This window comes from Curcuma longa, unplaced genomic scaffold, assembly GCF_044706935.1.
Source record: "Curcuma longa cultivar G26 ecotype Majalengka, Jawa Barat unplaced genomic scaffold, ITB_CL_G26_1.1 utg509_np1212_2302976_RagTag, whole genome shotgun sequence".
NCBI classification, from domain to species: domain Eukaryota; kingdom Viridiplantae; phylum Streptophyta; class Magnoliopsida; order Zingiberales; family Zingiberaceae; genus Curcuma; species Curcuma longa.
The window spans coordinates 1,410,382-1,431,902 of NW_027435603.1; the positions used below are offsets into that span (position 1 = coordinate 1,410,382).

At 34.5% G+C, this 21,521-nt stretch overlaps 3 protein-coding genes across 5 annotated transcripts in view; 1 reads left to right on the forward strand and 2 right to left on the reverse strand.

Moving 5' to 3' along the window:
* The window catches only part of LOC141820551 (mediator of RNA polymerase II transcription subunit 25), a 29,210-nt gene extending 27,281 nt beyond the window's left edge, over positions 1 to 1,929 (reverse strand). For all 3 annotated transcript variants that reach the window (XM_074707879.1, XM_074707878.1, XM_074707877.1), the window contains exon 1: positions 1,734 to 1,929. In XM_074707879.1, the coding sequence (XP_074563980.1) occupies positions 1,734 to 1,831 (98 nt within the window). In that variant the 5' untranslated portion in view covers positions 1,832 to 1,929. The remainder of the gene's footprint in view (positions 1 to 1,733) is intronic.
* Positions 1,930 to 4,993: 3,064 nt separating this feature from the next.
* LOC141820571 (putative protein phosphatase 2C 15) lies at positions 4,994 to 9,117 on the forward strand. Its single transcript, XM_074707901.1, is given in 9 exon segments — positions 4,994 to 5,228; positions 5,230 to 5,343; positions 7,111 to 7,282; positions 7,377 to 7,530; positions 7,614 to 7,677; positions 7,789 to 7,896; positions 8,108 to 8,233; positions 8,386 to 8,618; positions 8,694 to 9,117. Coding segments are annotated over 9 exon segments (1,383 nt in total). The 5' UTR covers positions 4,994 to 5,033; the 3' UTR covers positions 8,911 to 9,117.
* Positions 9,118 to 10,700: 1,583 nt separating this feature from the next.
* On the reverse strand, positions 10,701 to 20,009 carry LOC141820683 (uncharacterized). The gene is made up of 11 exons (XM_074708049.1): positions 19,605 to 20,009; positions 19,445 to 19,507; positions 18,155 to 18,289; positions 16,870 to 16,972; positions 14,972 to 15,042; positions 14,795 to 14,899; positions 11,960 to 11,993; positions 11,587 to 11,687; positions 11,319 to 11,378; positions 11,033 to 11,230; positions 10,701 to 10,941 (listed from the first exon to the last, which is right to left on the reverse strand). The coding sequence occupies exons 1-11, from the start codon at positions 19,713 to 19,715 to the stop codon at positions 10,831 to 10,833; spliced, it is 1,092 nt and encodes a 363-aa protein (XP_074564150.1). The 5' UTR covers positions 19,716 to 20,009; the 3' UTR covers positions 10,701 to 10,830.
* Between the last annotated feature and the right edge of the window lie 1,512 nt (positions 20,010 to 21,521).

A 21,521-nucleotide genomic window follows, 5' to 3' on the forward strand; every position in this document is an offset into this window, starting at 1 on the left:
AAAAGAAGAAAGATGACAAGCATGTGAAGTGATTGATCATTATAAAACACCAACTATTTCCTTCTTATAGTATAAAATTACAAATGCTACACTAGTGATTCTTATTTCAACATTCTTCATATAATTGGACTACAATATTTGATAGTACTGAAGAGATCTACATACCTAGTGATAAGTGATACAAGAAACACCCACACGAACTCCCACACATAGAGAGGTGATTTAAGACAGCCAATTAGAAATTCTTGCAATGGTATGATATGCTCAAAAGGTTGTTGAAGAAAAACTATGATTCTTGTTTCAGATATGGACTGCAATTAGCATCAATATTCTTTCTAAGTCAAACCCAACAGCGACAATACCGCACAATGTTAAAATCATAGCATTCCTTCAGTGTTGACGTTGGTCATTGTTAGCTTAAGATTTCATGCCTAAGTTATCAATAGAATCACAAATCTGATGATAAATAAATATACTGATTAGAGTTAATATTATCTTGATAGCTTAAATTATAAGAGGAAAAATTAACAGTGTCATGTAGCAAAAGCTTAGAGCACTCCTAAAAATCTCATTAGACTTCTTAAAACCACTAGAAAATTTTCAACACTTAGCCAGCCAAACCATGACCTACAGAAATCAGCCTAACCCTGCACATTTTTATGCTCAATTCAGGCAAACAATTGGTAGGATACTGCATCAATCATCAGCACAGTGATCCATGGGTGGGTCACCGAAATAGCCATACAGAGTGTCGATAGAAGGTTATGTTTTTTCTCCATATCTGATCAAACAGCTATATCACGCATGTTTCTACCCAAAGGCAACATTCAACGCATTAATCAACACATCCATCATGAACCTTAGCAAGTGATGGAGCAATCTTTTTCATCCTCATACTGATTGAAGAGATCTTTGAAGCCAAAGTTGTGCAAGTATTGAGCATCTATAAAGAAACTGGGCAAATATAAACCCACTTGATTTGGCCCTAGTCTTATTTTCTCTTCCAATTGATTTTCAAGCTGCACCCTTGTATTTGAGACTTTGCATGTTCCCATTCACAGTTGGTTGCAAGCACTGGATTTGTGTTTTTGGTTTTTCTTGTAAATCCTTGCATTATGTGTTAATTCATCATTGTTCATGGGCTGTTATCAGTTGTTGCAAGGGACAATTATATTTTATTTGGATAAGCTCTATTGGTACAAATGTACCACAAATCTTATATTTTATTACAAAAAATAATGTGCAGAAGAAAATACAGTATTTGCCTCCTACAACTTTTCCTACACTTTCTTGCGTTAATCGAGTATCCTTACCCATTTCAAACACAAAGTAATGTGTTGAATCATCGAAGCACTTCTCTCTCCTAGCCCTATATTCAATTTCTTAATAAATCACTTTGTATTTACACATTTTGTACAGTTGGCCAAGGTTTCTAATTATCACATAAAACTCTACAGAACTCTTCTTCACTAAAAAATGAATAAAACCCTCGTTGAACTATTTAAGCAGCCTTGACTTTTAGATGAACTAGCTTTCGATCGTCCCAAGACGGTTTTTAAGAACCCACGCTCTCAGCTATTGGTCTGTAGCAAGCAAGGAAGCAGCAAAACAAAGGCATAATTTTTTTAATTATAAAGGAAAGAGGAAGAAGAAAAGCTTCCAAAACAAAGGCAAAAATTCAAGAAGCCAAACGAGGGAAAGTGTGTTCGCAAGAATGGGAAGGGATGGCCGACCTGATGATCTTATCGAGGTAATCGTTGCGGATTGTCTGCCAATAGGGGCCAAGGGCAGCCGTCCCTTCCACCACCACGATCAGCTTCTTTTCCGCCATTCTCCTCCTCCCGAGGGCTTCACGATGAGTCACTCGACGCTCTGTACGTCGACGGCGTATCGCTCACCCTCCGCCGATGCCTGCCCTGCCGCTACGACAGTTCGCTACTGACTTGGCTGAGAGAGAGAGAGAGAGAGAGAGAGAGAAGGGAGAGAAGGGGAGAGAAGCAAGCAGCCGGACACTCGCACCAATTGATCGAGTCGCTCGTAAAAAACCTAGAACTCAAGAATTTCTAATCGTTGAGATTTCTAAATATTTTTTAAAAGTTTTCTAAAATTATAATATATGAAGAAGGATGTCAATTCCAACACTCCATCATTAAATTATTTTTTTATTATTCATACAAAAATTATATTTCTCATTTAATATACATTTCGATCATAATTTCATTTTTTTTTAATTAGAACATTTATTAACTATCTACTTATATATTTTTTATATGTAGCAATTTCATCTCTATAATATTCATCTTTATGTATTTGAATTATAATATAATAGATTTAATTGTTATTTTATAAAAATAAATATAGTTTATGATCATAAAAAAATAGTAATTAGCTCCTTTATTTCAATCATTGTAATAATAATTATTCCTTATTAATTTTTTAAAACCCTTTCAATTTCTGTTAACCTCTCTTGTGATAAAAATTAAATATGTGATAATCCGCTACCTAAACAGATAGAACGGTGGGATTGGAATCACTTAAATTTGAAATTTAAATAGGACATTTAACTAAAAAAACTTAAATTATACATTATCCTTTGATATTTATAAAAAGAAAAAGAAACAACACATTGTTCACATGAGTTACCGAAAATCTTAAGTTCCACCAGAGAATTGTCAATGCCTTCTCGATCCCTCATTAATCCTTTACCATCTTTTCCTCCTTGCATTGTTGACTTCTTCTGAACCATTTATGGGACTTAATTTCAGTGCCCAATCAAGATACAAAATATATATATATATATAAAGAATTTGATATCTTACGTGTCGTATAATGCAAATTTATATGCGATAGAATATTCGGAGCATCCAAAAAAAAATTCAGACCTCTAAAATATAAACAATGATATATTATTATTATTATTTAATTTACAATTAAATTATTTAAAATTTTTCTTTTAAAATTTAAAGGTTAGATTATAATATTAAGCATACAAAAAATTTTAAAGGAAGAAATTTAATTGCTCGCGGGATGTGTTATCTGATACACCCGTGAACTACTAATTTTTTTCCGTTTCAATTTTTTTTTATCCCCTACAGTTCAACATTTATCAAAAACTTAGTTTTCGTTGATTATCCCATAAATGATCAACCGAACCTGCTGTCAGTGACCTACAGGCCCACGCGTCTCTATTTTATTCAAGTAAGTTCCATTTTGTGTGCTAATTAGATCTTTAGTTGGTTGAATCACTTTTAATCGCTCAAAGCTTTTCTGTAAAAAGGTGGAATCCGCCACCTTAGCGGTCCCACACGGTCGGCCCCACGATCATCTGTGAGGAGGTAAATCGAGAAACTGCAGTTGATCACGTCGTAACCAATTCAGCTATGCCTCGGGGACTAATCACTCAAAGCTCAATTTTATCCCTAACATGTCAACACTTAATGATATCTTAGCTTATTAGAATGTTTGATCACTCATATCTAGTTTTGATCGCTCGAAACTCAAACTTTGCGTGCAATACAAAGATTAGTTCAAAAAGTGCTTATTATCATGAATATTCATTTAACAACTTAGTTGACTATCACTCAACTATCTATTTTAGTTTGATTTTGAAACTCTTACTGATTTTTCAATCAAATCGATGTTAAACAATAAGACCCACATCTAAGATGCTCCCCTACAATCTTTTTTGCCAAAAAAAATTCTATCTTGAACTCATCTTACTTGGTCACCTAAGATTTCTTATTTTGTCAAATGTTCCACCCATTTGGACAAAAATCAAAGGGGGTCTCATTTTATCAGAAATACCATAAGGATGCTCTTTTTTATTTTTTATCAAAAGAACGTTTCACTTCACTAACTCTTATAAAATGATATAGTTATCCTCCAGTATACTGTTTGACATTATTATCTCTTACCACTCGATCTTATCAACCAATTGTATAAGCATGATAAATTTGGATTGTGATAACTACTATTATAATGTTGTAGCAGCTATGATCTTATAATTGCTGCACTAGTTATAATTAGTGGCAAAATCACAAATTATAATCTATCTGAGCTAATCAATTGATGATAAAAGTTGTATATATATAAAAAGATACGAGTTGATTGTGAAATTTGATTTAGGGATTTAGGATTGATCAGGTGAACAATGGGCTAAAATAGTTAAATGTACGAAGAAACTTTTAAATATATAAGCTTCTTATCTAAATCTTAAAATGAGCTCCCAGACTAATGCATGTTAGGTTAACATGTGCTTCCGCCCTTAGTTATAACAGTTAAAGTTCATTACTGCTGCAAATGTGACTGTTGTTGAATAAAATAAGTATATGTTGTAGCAGTTATAAAATCATAATTGCTATAATAAACAAAATAAATCTGTATTATAGCAATTATAAAATTGTAATTACTATAACATTGTAACAATTACAATTTCGTAACTGTTACAATATAAATGTGATTGGATAGATCAAATTGCCTGACCGATTGATAATTAAATGTATGTGATATGAGATAATAATATAGAATATTATATTTGAGTAAAATTGTATCATTTTACATTGAGCGTCACCTCCATGATTCCAAAAGGAATTATATTAAGTGATACTACATGAATGATATTTATGTAAAATATAAGAACACAAATAACGTGAATTATGGACACATCAGTATGTAAAAAAAAGTCTTCACGAATGTGATAAAACATTCAAAGAACAATTTATTTTTTAAAATTCATTTTTTTATCTTATTTATTTATATAAATTTCCTTCCTATATGTTACTGAAATTGACAAATAGAGATAACAATAAAACACGTCCTTTACATGTTTTCCTATTTTTACAGCATTACTAGATAAATTTTAAAATTAGTTTACTGCAGAAAATTGAATATTAATTGATTTATTTATTATTTATTATTTATTATTTATTATTCAAGTATTTGCTTGGCTGCCTCCTCCAGACTCTCTGAATGTGGAATGGGAAGTGTGCAATTTGTTTAAAGGAGGGAGGAGAGTCGGCATTTCCGCGTCGTTGATGCTCTCGCTGTCTTCTGCTTCTTCCCTTTGCTCTCACCCTCCAGATCTGCGCTCTTTCGTAATTCTCCAGGCGCCGGAGATGGCCGATGGGGAAGCGGGGGATGGCGCCGCCGAGGGGGCTGGGAGCGGCGGCATGGTGCCGCTCGCGCAGCTGATCGGGGAGGAGGCGAGGATGGAGAAGGTGGAACGGCCGCGTGTTGCGGTACGGCTGCGCCGCCCAGTCAAAGAAGGGGGAGGACTACTTCCTCTTCCGGACCGATTGCCAGCGCGTCGCTGGCGACCCCTCGTCCTCTTTCTCCGTCTTCGCGGTACGCTCTGGATCCCACTTGCTTTTGACCTTCCATGCTGGATCGCTTAATTCACTAATTAATCCAATACTTCTCCTCCTTGGATGGGGTTTGGAGCAAAGATATCGTTCATGGTCTAGTAGAGAAGGGAAACTGCTTTGCTTTCGTAGTGGCACTGCTTGCCGCTTCTGACAGAAAAGCACTAGGCCAAATTTTTGTGAATTTGTTCTTTGATTGAGCCACTACTAGTTGATGCCTTCAGAATACTTATCGTGATCAAGCTAACTCTGGGGTTATGTGCGTGCTTTTCTCAATCAAACAAAATGTTGGATGAATAAAAAATGTCCAGTCAAAATGGAAAAGACAGTTTAAGCATGGAGGAAAAGATCTTATTGTTAGATCCGATGGAATCCATATATATCTCCATAACGGTACGATATTGTCCACTTTGGATCCACACCCCCACATCTTCATGGTTTTATTTTTGGGCTTTATCCAAAAGACATCGTACTAATGAGATATTTTTCATCTTATAATCCCAGAATCTTTTTCATGTATTTTCAATGTGGTACTTTGATTGTCCAACAATCTACCCCTCAAACAAATGACCACTGGGAGCCCCTCTTTAACGGTCCCAACGGACCTCTTATTGGTATAGATCCCAACGGATCTGCCCCATGGTTCCAACGGACTCCTTTATTGGTACGGGTCCCAACTACGATCCCAACGGACCCCTTATTGGTACGGGTCCCAACGGACCCGTCCCCTTAATGGTCCCAACGGACTCTTTAATAGGAGCTCCCACCACATGGAATCGCTCTGATACCACTGTTAGATAAGATGTAATGGTACGATATTGTCTACTTTGGGTCCACGTCCTCATGGTTTTATTTTTGGACTTTACTCAAAAAGCCTCATACAATGTGATATCTAAGCCTCCCCCTTTATTTTCTCCCGTTTTCATTCCTTATCATTTTTTATTCTCTAGAATTTGAAGCTTGATGTATTTCTAATGTGGTATTTGGCCATTTATTCTTCCTTTTTTGTCTTGACCAAGGTCTCCTCGCACCACAATGGATATGATACTATTCCCTAACAAATAAAAGAATAAATTTTAAAGTATGATATTTAGATAGATATAAATACTATATGAAAATATATGAAATGAAATAGAATTATAAAATGCAATTTAAAAGTTTTAATATATACAAAAGTGAAAAATAAAAAATGGATGTGCTGAGATTGTCTGACAGGATAGATCTCTCTCTCTCTCTCTCTATATATATCTATATGCACAATCAAACAAATGTATGGATCAAGGCTACTTTCATTGGAGTTCCTTACAGAATTATTTCGCCCAAAACTAAGCTAAAGCAGTATAGATGGATCTTCAGCATATGCCAGATTCCCTAAGTAGTTTAAGTATTATTATACTGAAGGAAGAATTGATGAAGAAACAAACCAAACCAAAAGAGATATTGAGGGATAGGAGTTTTTTCTACCCTTAGGATATGTAATTTATCATGTTTGTTCAATTTCTAAACCACACTTGTCTGAATGGGAGTTTTTTTACTTAGTTATTATTCTCTGGATTATCTAACAGGAAGTCAGATAAGTTCAATATGTTCCTTTGCTGATTATTCAGAATTAAACCTTTTGCATCAGAATATTTATTTCATGTTTTAATTTCTCTAAAATGGAACTTCTTTTTATTTTGTAAGTTGAGCTTCTGTAGATTAGTCGGACTAAACATTTCAAATTAATTCATCAATATTTATTTTCTTTAAGGTCTTCGATGGGCATAATGGTAATGCTGCTGCAATTTATACGAGAGATAACTTGTTGAATCATGTTATGTGTGCAATTCCTAGTGGGCTTAGTCGGGAAGAATGGCTTCAAGCTCTACCTCGTGCTTTGGTAGCTGGATTTGTAAAGGCTGATAAAGAATTCCAGCGAAAAGGCATGCTTTACTTTCCTTTTCAGATATGCTTTAGAATTTAGATGCTTTGCCTGCATACATGTTTCTTATTTGAATTGTTCTATTTTGTTTTCAGGACAAACATCTGGAACCACAGTGACATTTGTAATAATTGATGGATGGACAATCACTGTTGCTTCAGTAGGAGACTCTCGATGCATCTTAGATGCACCAGGAGGGGTGGTTTCTACACTTACTGTTGATCATAGGCTTGAAGAAAATGTTGAAGAGTGAGTATCTATGCTGTTTATTTTCATTACACCAATTAGATAATGTTTCCTATATTTCATAGAGTATGATGTGCCATGGATAGGCGAGAACGAGTTACTGCTAGCGGAGGTGAAGTTGGGAGACTCAACGTTGTTGGTGGTGCTGAGGTGGGGTTTATTTGTTTTTCATGTAAAGATCACATTGACCAACAAAGTGTAGCATTTGGTTTTCTTTGGCGGGCCTTTGTCATTCTCTTAAAATTTACATCCTCTTTCCAGATTGGTCCCCTTCGCTGTTGGCCAGGAGGGTTATGCTTATCCAGATCAATAGGAGATATGGATGTTGGGGAATTTATTGTTCCTGTTCCTTATGTCAAGCAAGTCAAGGTATCATCTTGCTGCTAGTTTCTCTTTTTCATTCATAAAACACAAATAGACTAAAGGCACCAATGCATGCAAAGATGGTCAAATGGGGGTTGGACACTCGACTAATATTGCAACTTTTTTTTTTCAATTCTACTGGACGACCATGATATCATTAGAATCATTCAACCTATTTCATCATTTAACTTGGCCTAAAAATATATTTTTATATCAGCTGTCAAATGCTGGAGGAAGACTTATAATTGCTTCAGATGGTATATGGGATGCTCTCACTTCTGAAATGGCTGCGAACTCTTGCCGAGGTTTACCCGCAGAGCTTGCTGCCAGACAAGTTGTTAAGGTGACCACTTATAAAATTTTGCCATTGTCAGCTCAGTTTTATTAGGTCATCATTTCCTCCAATTATTTTTTTTGGTCTTTGTATAATCAATCATTTATAAATAATATAATTCACAATTTTCATCCTGAATATCTTGGCTGATAACCAACCAGGAAGCACTTAGGACAAGGGGTTTGAAGGATGATACAACTTGCATTGTCGTTGACATTGCTCAACCTGATCATTCAGAACCACCTCCATCTCCACCGAGAAAAACAAACAAATTCAAGTCTTTCATCTTCAGAAAAAAATCAAAAAATTCTGCTAATAAGCTATCAAAGAAGCTATCTTCTGTTAGTATAGTTGAAGAAATATTCGAAGAAGGTTCAGCAATGCTTTCTGAAAGGTAAGTGTCTAATGAGCCATATAGAGTCCATCTCCATAGGAATCTGGATTTCACACTCTGAATCCTGTTTTGCAGGCTAGGGAATGACCCATCTGCAGAGAAAACCTCAAATATGTTTACATGTGCTATATGTCAGACGGAGGTTGCTCCAAGTGAAGGCATATCAGTTCACGCCGGCTCCATCTTCTCCACCAGCTCAAAGCCATGGAAAGGTCCCTTCCTCTGTGTCGATTGCCGCAACAAAAAGGATGCTATGGAAGGCAAACGCCCAAGTGGAGTTAAAGTGCTGTAACTCTCCCCACCTCAGTTATTTTTAGTTATTTGTTTGCTGCCATTTTTTTTTTCGGCTAGCTGCATCATTATTTCATTCGCATTCAGGGGGTGGAGGAGGCATCCATGTATCTAAAAAGCGAGGTGTTGTTTTGTTATATGAAGATGACTTTTATTTTGTTTTTCTTTAATCCTTTTGTTTTGTTATACGAAGATGGCTTTTATTTTATTTTGTCTTTAATTCTTTGTTTGCAATTTTTTTTGCCTGTGAACCAAGGAAGGGTTATTCTTCTGAAAAGGTGGAATCTGTCATTTAATGTGTATTGCAATTAATGCTGCGCTGCGTGTACTTCTATGAAGAGATAAATGTGTATTTCAATTAATGCGAGGATATACTTCTATTTTCATTTTCATTTTCATTTAATTGAGAATTATTGGTTTTAAAAAATTATTTTTTTTAAAATACGATCCTCGATGATATCTTGTATTCTGTTATGTGGTCCCCAAGGCGCAGCATTGGTTCTTATGAGAGATTTGTTTCCTTGAGCACGGATTTAATTTATGGGGTTGGTAGTTACGGAATGCTTTTCTTTTTGAGGTCTGTTGTTTACTGTGGGATCGATGATATTGGACTATTTGGAATGAACATGTATAAGGTTCTGGAAGATGGGAATCGGCAGTGCTTATAGGTTTGAGTGGTAAAGAATGGTAAAAAATGATAAATATTGTTGAGTTGGTTGCTGGAAAAGACTATTTGGAATGAACATGTATAAGGTTCTGGAATGAATATATTGTCAACGCAATTAAAGGATGCTGGACATCTGAATTGGCCGTCGTATGCGCTTTCCGATTTATCTGGTGGTCGATGGAAAATTTCCGTGAGATCAAACCGACCACCTCCAGGGATTAAATCCATGAGATTGATTAGGATTTATTATTTTTTTTGGAATGAACATATTGTTTCTTCTTTCTCAATTAAGTATCAAAGTCCACGCTTGTGTGATGTCTATGGGAGAAAACTAAAATGAAGGAGTCTACCATTTTTTGGTGAATGCCGATTTTATATTTGTTGGACGTGCGAGGAATTAATTTCGGCCACTATATTTGACTAATCATAAAGATTAATTGCTCTTAAAAAATGGATTTTCACAAAAACATTAATCTCTATTAATTTATTTTGGAACTAGAAAATTACTGATCTCTATTAAAAAACACTGATCTCTACTAATCATAAAGATTAATTACCATTAATTACTGATTTTATTTCTATAATAATTGTTATTTTTGAAAAAGGTAATCAACAATTTTGATACCACGCTTCTTTGTCAACCAAAAAGCATCGATCTCTATCTCAAAGAACTATAATATTGACAATTTTTCTCCATATGATCTTAAAATAAAAGTAATTTAGTTCTTATTTATTTAATGATATTGTTATTATTATAATTTTTTTTATCTATGATTTAATCTAAATAAAAGATAAAATTTGTTATTTTAAAAAATATCTTCAGGTAGGTAATATAATCCAACTTTGAAGTAATATCAAATTTAAATTATACGGCAAAAATCATAATCATATTCAATTATTCGTTCTAGTTTAAGCATATTTATTTTGGTAAAAATATTTGTTATTTGGAATATAAACATGTATGCTATAAGCTAGTATTAAAAGTCAAAAACAGATAACCAATTGAAAACTCAAATGAAAATTTTAACAAATTTTCTAGTAAACTAAATATAATATGTTACAGAATAGTGCTGAAGAAGTTTTTTTATTGAAATTATTAAAATCTTTCAGCTGTCATGAGAAAATAGTAAACAATTTAGATTTTTTTAATGAAAGTTTGGATGTAAAGAGACCCCTGATTTCTCAAAAATATTAAAGCAATTTAAGAAACAAAAGGAAAAAAGTCTAACCAGGAAGAAATTATTGCCGGTGCCTTCAAATCTGTGAAAGAGCCTTCTGAGGAAGCTTCAGCTTCTGACCCCGCAATCCGTTCCAAAAATCTCGAGCACTCATGACCTTCTTCCCAGGAGGTTGAAGCTCCAGGACCTGGCAGCCAAACACAAAAGAAACCATCAAGTATTGTCCAAGTCCAAGCCTTCATAGCTTTCGACAACAAAGTATTCAAATTACAGTCCACCTCAAGCCAAGAATCGCCAGCACAAGGGACCAGCAATACGCTACGAGAGTAAATTATCTCATTGCCACCTCCATCAACGTCGGTGGCATCAGAGATCCTTGTCGTAGTGATTTTTATCTCAACCATGTTGGCATTACCGTTCATGTCGATGACTTGAAACTTAGCACGAGTTCCTGGCCAATCTGCGAATGCTCGTACCTGAACAAGCGTGTTCTAATCATTCGCACTAGTGTAATATAGATTACCAGCAAATGGGATGCATGAGTAGATCCAATCATGAAGTTACCTTGTTATGTATTGTTTTAGCATCTTGGTCAAATGATAGCCATGACTCATCGTTGGTCAACTACAGGAAAAAAAGAAGAGAGATATGAATGAATGAATGTGTAGAACAATGTTAATGCATTTAAAAGGACATATCTTGGGTAGAGATACTTTAAGGAGTTATTAATGTACTTAAGGAGGGTGCTCACAACTTATACAGGCTAATTATCTATTTTGATTTTTGGACAAAAAAAATTCTAGTAGAAACGCGACCCAAAACAACTTGTTACCTTTGGTGCCAAAGAGGCTTTAGAGTGTTCCTGTGGTTGTGCTTTCAATTTTGCAGTACCATCCAAAATATGTGGAAGTTCACGAAGAAGTAATCCAGATCCTAAGCAGACAAATAAAAGGAATAAGTCTCTTCAGAGAAAAAAACAAACAAAAAAAAAAAAGTCATGCTTCCATGAAGTTTCCACAAAGCATAATGTGAAACCGCATCGACTATCTATATTGCATTTTATTTTTCTTAGAGCTGAAGGATTAATGTACATATCTTAAGGCAGTAGCACTTCTGCCTCACAGATAATGCAGTTAACTACAGTACACGCATTCCCAAGACAAGAAAATAGTAGCATGAGAATGAGAAAAGTGAAGAGTTTTTACCTATCTTAAACAACATCGTCAGCAAATCTGGTGCCTGCAAGTGGGACACAATAAGATTGAGCATAAAAAAAATGAAACAAACTCAATTAGAATGTGGTCCCCGTTCACAATCAACATATTTTGAACATGTATCTAGTAACTGACAGTTCCATTGTGCACAAAAGATCAGTTTAAAAAATGGTATGTACGTCTCACATGCAAGTTACTAGTTCTAGATTTTCTTCCGAGATTGTTTCATTGAAATGTAACATTAAGATGGTCTTATTTTAATAATGCTAAGATGGTTTTACTACAACAAATTTCCCTTTAATTCACACTGCAATGAACAAGAATAACCTATATTTGTTTAGTCCCCTCTAATCGCTTGTTCAGTAGAAAGGATGGATAGGTTGAGGGATGGATGGGCGAATGAGTGGTTGAATGGAGATTGTTTTATCCTTCTGTCTGATCGTTTGGACAGATGGATGGAATAATCCATAAATACATTCACCCTTTCACTTGTTCAGTTGAAAGGATAAGTCAAATGATGGATAATTAAATTAGATAAAAAAAACAACAAACCACTTTATCTATAACTTGTACCATCTCCTCTGTTCCATTCCATCCAACTATCTTTCACACACTAACTTACAATTTCATAAAATGAAAACTAATTATTTTGTTGATGCTTCTTTTCAATAAAATGAATAATTTCAGATTTTTAATGAATATTATATATGAATCAAATTTCAATTATAAAATAATTTGATGAAATAAATAAATTTAAAGACTGCACATCACACTATTTTGTAATATAATTTTGTATGAATTATCATAATGAAAAGGAATAAATCAATGATATGTCTCGGTAAATATAGATGGTGATATGATACAATGATGATAAAAATTAAAAAGTTTAATTAATCATTTTTTTGAAAAGCAGACATTAGAAGAAATAAACAACGAAAGTTAGTGTTGAAACGGTGGTCGATGTTAATGTTGTGGTCATGTAGATGATGTAAGTACATAGGCAACAGTATGCAACAAACTCTTTGTGATTGTGGTGGGAGAGCGCAAGGGAATCCATGACAAATAATCACCATATGAAGAATATGTTTATAAGGACTAAAGGAGCATATTCTCATCCATCCTTCCCTTGATCCTCATGATTTAGGAGGATCAAAAATGAGGAATAATCTGAATCTTCAACTTATCCCTCCAGAATGATTCATCCTTCCAGCATAAGGGCTTAAGGGATGCCTATATAGATGCATTGTCCACATCCATCTATCCTTCGACTTATCGGTCAAAATGAACATGCCCTAAGGGATTGAAATAGCAAGTTAATAGTGCTACAATCTATGGGACAATTACATATATATTATGCAAACACATGAGAGAACATCAAAGACTATCATGTCAATGATCTGCCTACAAATGTACAAGAGCATAGTGGATCATAACATAAGCAAAGCTTCTATGATCACAAGTTCTTTTTGAAATTGACAATACCTGGATTCAATTAAAAGGCTATATGCTTATACTTCCAGCAATATCTTACTCTATCAGCCTCTCTCTTAAAGTCCCACCACCATGATTACCATAACATAATGTGTTGGGCATGCATGGTATCCAAACTGACCCCAACAACTTTTCTTTAATCAATGAATTCACCCTAGACAACTAAAAAGACACTCCTCTCATAAATGATCTCATGTAACTAGAATTTTAGTATTGATGATTTTGTATCATCCATTCAATTACATTTCAGCAGGCAAGCACCATGAGAGTGATTAACTAGCACCATATAGCAAGTCCATGCTGAGGTTTAGCATAAACTTAACATCACATCCATGGCATTCTCATCCACGAAGTCAGCATAAAGTCAAAACCCATAACCCTCCATCATAAAGCCAGCATAAAATCAAAGTAAAATCATTCATCTAAATAAGGTACTAAAATTTCTAAGGTTGTCAATCAGTTCATTTTTGGTTCATATAAAACCACATTGGTTCGATGTAAGTTTTCACGAAATTGTAGACATCTCCAATTGAGAAGATGCCTTCTTCTTCTTCTTCTTTTTTTTTTGCCTTTCTTGCACTCAATAAAAACGAAGGATTTATACACAGACAACATTGAACTTGTTGGAGAAATGACTCATGCCTTATGATTGGGCTTAAACATATTATTTTAATATGCTGAGGATGTGGTTAAAATTAGTTGTGTTATTTGATTTACTAGTGCATCAAGTGTTCTAGTACTAGGTTATGCATATAGTAATTGTGCAAGTCATGGGCTCAAGGGCTAGAGGCCTAAATCAAGTAGAGCTTATGGACCTGATGATCATGGAATTGTGTATTCAAGTATGGAGATTGTGTGTTCGAGAGTTGGAGGCCTGGATAGACTCAATATTATCGAGTTATGGACATGGAGATTATGCGCTCAATAGTTTAGCTTGGATCAAATTGGCGCATTGAAGCTCGGGGAAGAGCTCGGTGGGCTCAAAAATTGGAGGCTCTGATCAGGGAGTTAAGAAGCTTCAGCTTGTTAAGCCAACTGTTATTTCTGCCTTTATGTTTTAGAATTTTTGAAAGAGATCAGGATATGGATAAAATATATATTTAGGATATAAAAAAGGACCAAATTAAAATGTTAACCAAGAAAGTGTATGTGCACCTTTCCAGAATATTAAATACTCATCAACAGTCAAATGCAAATCATTCTTATTAATGACTTCAAAAGCTTCTGCTTAACTAATATGCTTAACAATGAAAGATATTTCAACTGCTAAAGGCATGAATAAAATAGCAGCATTAAGTTTTTGTGCAACTCAAAGGGCCAGTGACAAAAGAATACCTTAATAATATCATCAACAGGCACTTTTTCACTAGCAATAATTGGCCCAGAATCCAGAGCTCGGACAGTATATGCAAGTGAAACTCCTGTTTCAGTGACACCATCCTATTAACAAACAAACAATGTATTGGTACTCCCAAGTAGAAAGTGACAAAAACACAGATGGGATAAGCTAACCTGCAATGCTCTTTGAACAGGAGCAGCACCACGGTAGAGGGGCAATAGACTTGGGTGTATATTAACAGTACCTACACAATCAAAACAGAATATTAAACATGTAAGCCAAAGTAATACACTTCGCAAACCCGCTCAAGGCAAATATCAAGAGCATGTAGCAAATAGAGTCTAGGGAAGTGCAAACTAGATACTTCTTTCCTTGAAACTGAGTTAACTCAAAACTATCAATTTACAAAGACATGTACTTATCTATATCTGCTGTATAGTGAAGATAGATTAAAATAGAACAGGCAGGTAACTAAATCAAATTAGCCAAAAAATCTGATGAAAAAAATGCACAGAACCTGACTAGTATATGTCTATTGCATTATCTTCTCACAGTAGTGCATGGACTCACACATCATTAATCTGACTGTTGAATCAGAGGACTCATGATGAAAATGGGTGGTTTCTTGCTTATTTTCTCTCTAGAATAATCATTATGCAGGAATAAATCATGGAACGTAAGGTTAATATGGATTTAAAGCTGTTGTTCTATTTTTAGAAGGAGAACAAAATGATGTTTTAAAGGTTGAAATGAGTGAACCGAAGTGTAGGAAATAATATTGGCGAATCTCCTTTATCTTGATGTTTATCTGCTACATTGTTGATTGAACAAGCAGGATATTAGGAGGGATTTATTCTGAAATGGTCCAAATATCTCTCATCTTTAGTAACTTGTCCAATTAGTTGCTTTACCTTTCGAGTAGAATCTTGGATGGCAATTCCTAAGGATACTTGTATACTTGTTGAATGGACCTAGCATAAATTGGTTAAAACTAACTGGAAATGGTAAAGTTTACACATTGGTGATTTTACAAGAGAATAAATATTCAACAATAAATGAATGGAAATGGTGAATATTTTAGGCAAGTTATGTGATCTGGCACTTTGACTCTCGCGCTTGCGATTGGAGCTTTGGCCCATAGACACATTAGTGGGAGCTTCATCCCATTTCTATATTTCTGTAACAGCTTCGTCCGACATGCTCGTGGTTGGGACTTCAGCCTATTACCACATTAGTTGGGGGCTCCAACCCATTTATAGATATGTTCCAACTTAGAAGCATCAACTAATGCATTAGATGATGCCTTTGAGGTCAGCGAATATGGCTATAGTGTTTCACCTTAATAAAGAGAGATATCTTGTAAACAAAGGTTGTTAAATGGGAGATAACTTATTGGTTGCTAAATGATGATGTCTTAAAGATGGATAATTGATGACAATTTAAGGTTGTAGATTGTTCATAACTTAAAATTGGTGTTAGCTTAAACCTTGTTAATCTTAATTGACATTCTTATCTAAGCATTTTAATTCGTGCAGCTATCCTTGACCTATTGTTCACTTATGGTTATTATTTCTTGGTTTCTAATTGCAGGCCAGTTATCAAGTTGGTCAAACTTTGGGATATGATTTCTCAATTGAGGTTGAGGTAATGTGGTTTAGGTAAGTCTGTTTTTTCTGACATTACTCTAAATCATGCACATTGAGTAAAGTGGACTGAACCCAAGTAGTATGTGACAACAAAAATGTGGACAAAACTTGGTTGTATGAGGCATTAAACTGATGGCTATAAATTAACGAGAATTGTGATGGAGTAGAACTTAAATATCCCAACTGATTGGATTGTGAAATTCCACCCAAAATCTTATTATTTGGGAGTTATATTCCAAATGTAGATTTGTAATGTTCCCATGGATCCCCTAATAGCTAGATGGATTCCCTAATAATTAGAATTAGAAAATTTTGTAAACCAAACAGAATCAGAATTGTTATGATTTATTAATAATAATAGTACATTAGAAAAAATCAAAGAAAACAGACTCAAAACAATCCAGCAACTAAAATTATTTACTTACCAAATGGTGGGATTTCCAGAAACTTTTTAGGTAAGATATTTCCATATGCTGCAGTAACACAAAGTTCAGGACTTATAGACCTTAAATCAGCCAAGAAATGATCCTACATGAAAAAAAATGCAAAGGAGCTTTATAAAATGCCACTTTTATAATGCAAAATAATCAAGAATGTGTAAAATGGGTGTAAATATCTGTGTATAAGAGAAGTTTTAATACAAGAGCTAAAACAATAATGGAATGGAAATTTTACTCAATATGAAAGGAAGAAAACAAGCATGGTTTGTTCGACATAAATATTCTGATTAAACATTCTATGCACATTGAAGCTTATGCAAAATTTAGGGGAACCAAAACTTCCAAATTCATGATTGAGTGAAAAGAAAATCACCAAATTATCTCAATTTACAACCAGTGTTTTAAATGCCACATTGTTTCAGTCGGCAAGTCCAAAAAATCCCCCAATTACTGATTATAACCAACATAGGCAGAAGAATAACACGAGTGAATTGAAAGCCAATAATAATTCCAACATAATCTTGTCATCATCTTCCTTTCCTTTCAGTTGCCTCTCATTGAGTTCCTCGAAGACTCATAGTCAAGAGTTTATGGGAGCTTTTCTAGGTTAAGTAATAAACTGGACAGACATAATATCTATGTTTCAGCTTGAAGGAAAGTGTCAATAAAAATATTAGATATCACCTATTCTGAGGCATTCCTAGTCACCTATGTCTTAGAATTAGTCATGTTTAAGGACTACAAAGACAAAATGCAATTCTATTTCAATATAACAATATCATATTACAATATTTTCCCAAATTCTGAATCTTATTTACTGCATTTGCTCCCTCTTCATGTTTACGAAAATAAACATATGAGATGAGTGTGAATCGAAAGATTAAATGCTAGACAATGGACTGTATGATAGCATCACCTCTACCATAATTTGAGCTACCGATGCATAGGTAAGATCTTAGAAGAAATTTGACTTAATTCCAAAATAGGTAATAGATTTTCTAAAAGCCATGATAATCAATGAAACCATACAATTGAAAACAACAGTTTAGCATGACCATCTTCTTAGAAGAAATTTGACTTAATTCCAAAATAAGTAATAGAGTTTCTAAAAGCCATGATAATCAATGAAATCATACTATTGAAAACAACAGTTTAGCATGACCGCCTTCAGCAGCAGTATCAGTATTAGGTTGCATACATACAAACACGGTAAGCATGACATGGATCACAAATGAAGAGAAATCAAGTCATTATTGCATATAACCAATACATCTCCCGCTTGTTCTGGTGTAAGTATGAGGTCTTGAGGGAATCCTCTGTCTAAGGCATGTTGTGCAATGGGGGATGGCATCAGCTTCCTCCCTCTGCCCCTTCCAGAAGCTGGTTGGGTGACTATTGCTGCAAGCTAAAAGAAATGGTTAATCATTGGCCATACCACAGATCAACTATCTTCACCAATAATAGCAGCAATAGAAATCATGAAACAAAGTAATGAATTAGCAGGTGATAGATCAACTTGTGAAAATAATGGAAATCATGAGTTTATTTCTTCTCCAAGACAAGCGTGATCAAATAATTAACTTACAAAATAACTACAGATTACGAGAGAAACTCTAGGCAAGAATGCTCCTTTTTTATGCAGATACAACCTTCTTGCTAGGGATAACAATTTCCTCCAAACCTGATGGAAAATCCGATACCCAACCCGAATGGAGGAGGGTATGGAGTGATTTTTTGGACCCGATTAAACAGTTGGGTAATCGAGTATGGAGATTTTCAGATTCGGATATACTCGACCCAAATACCTGATTAAATTTATATATATATATATATATATATATATATATATATATATATATATATATATATATATATATATTAAAGAAAGATTTCTTTTCTCAAATCCCAAACAAAATCCAAAACCTATTAACACCTCTTATACTACTTCATCCTTTAACAAACAATCTACAACAATACCTACTCCATTTCTTATTTTACTTTTTCATGTGTACCATAACTTAAATCTTGAATTTTCTATCATCTTTGTCTTCTTTCCTACTCATTTTGTCTCATGTAAACATAAAATATTATTTCTTCTCCTAATTATCATATCTAATAGCTTCATTGTTTTGTTGATAAGTGTTTCTACCTTCCATGTTCCAAATATAAGACAATTGATATTTCTAGGATGTGCTTGCACATTTAACAGTACATCAAGTTCTTATGAAGATATAGCAATTCTTGTAAAAATGTTGCAATCAGACCCTGTAGGGTATTCCTTCCAGAAACAATTTAGTATTAGCACAATAGTACATAATATTTACTTATGTTTTAACGTTGGCTAGTAACCTAACATAACCCTCCTCTTTGGTCTCAGACCGGTTATGACGGAGTTTATTCACTATGAGCGGAGTTTATAATAGAATACCACCAAGTAAAATAATATGTTTTCCTTCAAAACAAAACTTCTTTTGCAAAAACTTTAAAGGATGGAAATCACAACAGAATCACAAGCAATCACAGACTTACAAGCCAATACTTTTCCAGGTTGATCAATTACCTGAAAGTTTGAACTCGGATCTTTAGAGGCATCAAGCAATGCATCTAGAACGGAAACGCACACCTGCATTAGAGTTTTGTTTTCAAACCAGAAGCGGTGAACTAACTAATCCCAAAAAGACATTTATTTAGAAGAAAAAAAATTGGGGAGCAGGGGTCACCTGAGGAGAGCCCAAGAAGACAAGGTTCTTCTTCGGGGCGGCAAAAGCAGTGGCTTCGAAAGAAGCGCGGCAACAGAAGAAGCGGCGAAGAGAGAAGTAAGAAGTTGGCATATTGTCTTTTTTTTTTCTCTTTCTCTCGGTTATTTGTTACTCGCCTTCTATTCGGAGATACGCTAGGGTTTCTAAATGTCTGGAAAGGACATGGTCTCGCGGTGGTAGTCCGCGGCCTCTGCCCTGCTCAGGTAGCGACGCAGCAAGCGGCGGTGGCCAATCTGCCCGGTGAGGTTTCGCGCGGATGTCTGAAGGGCTGTAGGTGATGGAGACGGCGTTGAGGTGGTGCTCGCCGTCGCCTATGAGACTGAGAACAAAGAGGAACAGGCTGTGTGGAATCGGCGGCTATGGGGATTTAGGCTACGGGGCATAAATCCGACTGGAGTGAAGAAATGGAAATGCAACAAATACAAGGGTACTTTTTTAAAAATATCTGTAGGATGATAAATGAGTCGAACTTGTTTGATAAAATAATAAAATTAAATTATCTAAATTAAATTAAATTATTGAAATAATTTTTCAAATTTAATTAATTAATTATTTTTTGAATTTGAACTTGATTCCAAACTTAAGTTTTGTTCGTTTAACTGATAACATATAAAAGCTAATAAATAATTACTATAATATATAGAAATTAATATATATCTTCATCAATAATATATAAAAAAAACTAATAGGTAGCTACTATAATGTATAAAAATTAGCAAGTAACAACTACTTTTGTAATGATAATTTGTTCACAGTCAAAGAATTAGGACAACTACAACACTGTATCATCAATGCTATTTGTTATAAGATTATAGCAGGTTCTATAGTAACATCAAAGACACCATTCCTGCTTGCTACAAAGTAGAAGCATCCCCCAAGGAATCTGCTACAATCTTGTAATATAAAAAAATGATAAATTTCAGTTAGTCTCATGGACTCAATCCCTGGGGGTGACTCAGGATCTAGTCCCACGTCAGCAAAAGTTTTTCACCGATCTCCAAGGTAAATTGGGAAGTGCATGCAGTACAATCTCGTAACAAACAACAATGGGTAATGGACTAAACCCTAAATGTTGTAAAAACTCTAAACCTTAGATGAGAAATTCGAGACGATAAATGAGAAATCTTACAATATTACTTACTATTCGAGACACCCTATTACATGTCTTTGAGTTTCTCGATTTACCTCCTCACATATGGTCATGGGATCGACCGTATGAGACGCTAAGGTGACAGATATCTTTTTTGTGAAGTTGTTTCCGCTGTTGGGAAATAAAATTAAAATAGTTGCTAGAGTTAAAGTAGAAGGGAGATGAATCGTCGACCTACAATCTCTACAAAGAAATTGAATATGATAACTGATTTATAAAGAGTTAGTCGGGTTAAAGAAAATACTAAAATCCTAAACTAGATAAGCAATTTGATTGTGATTCAAACTATAAATCTTAAAATTTAGTTAAAAATAATATATTAAGAATACTCTAAACCTTAAATGAGATCTTATGAATGATAAATGAAAAATCCTATAATACTACGTTGATTCCACCTTCTATTTGAGAAACTCTATTATATACTTTTGAAGTTATTTTCGCTATCCGAGAAAAAAATTATAGTTGCAAGAATTAAAGTAAAGGAAAATGAATCGTCAACTTATGATCAGTTATATATTAAAAATATTTTTAAAAGTTCATTTGATGAAAATCATAGAAGGATGCTCATTCGATTTGTTAAAAATGAGGCACCTTTTGATTATTATTACTATTATTATTACTGAAAGTCCAAACGACGCTACCCACTCTAAGCTTCACCAACCCATACGTAACTCTGACAATGAGCCCCTAATCACAATTCGGGTAGATATCTGGTGCTTATTGGAGGG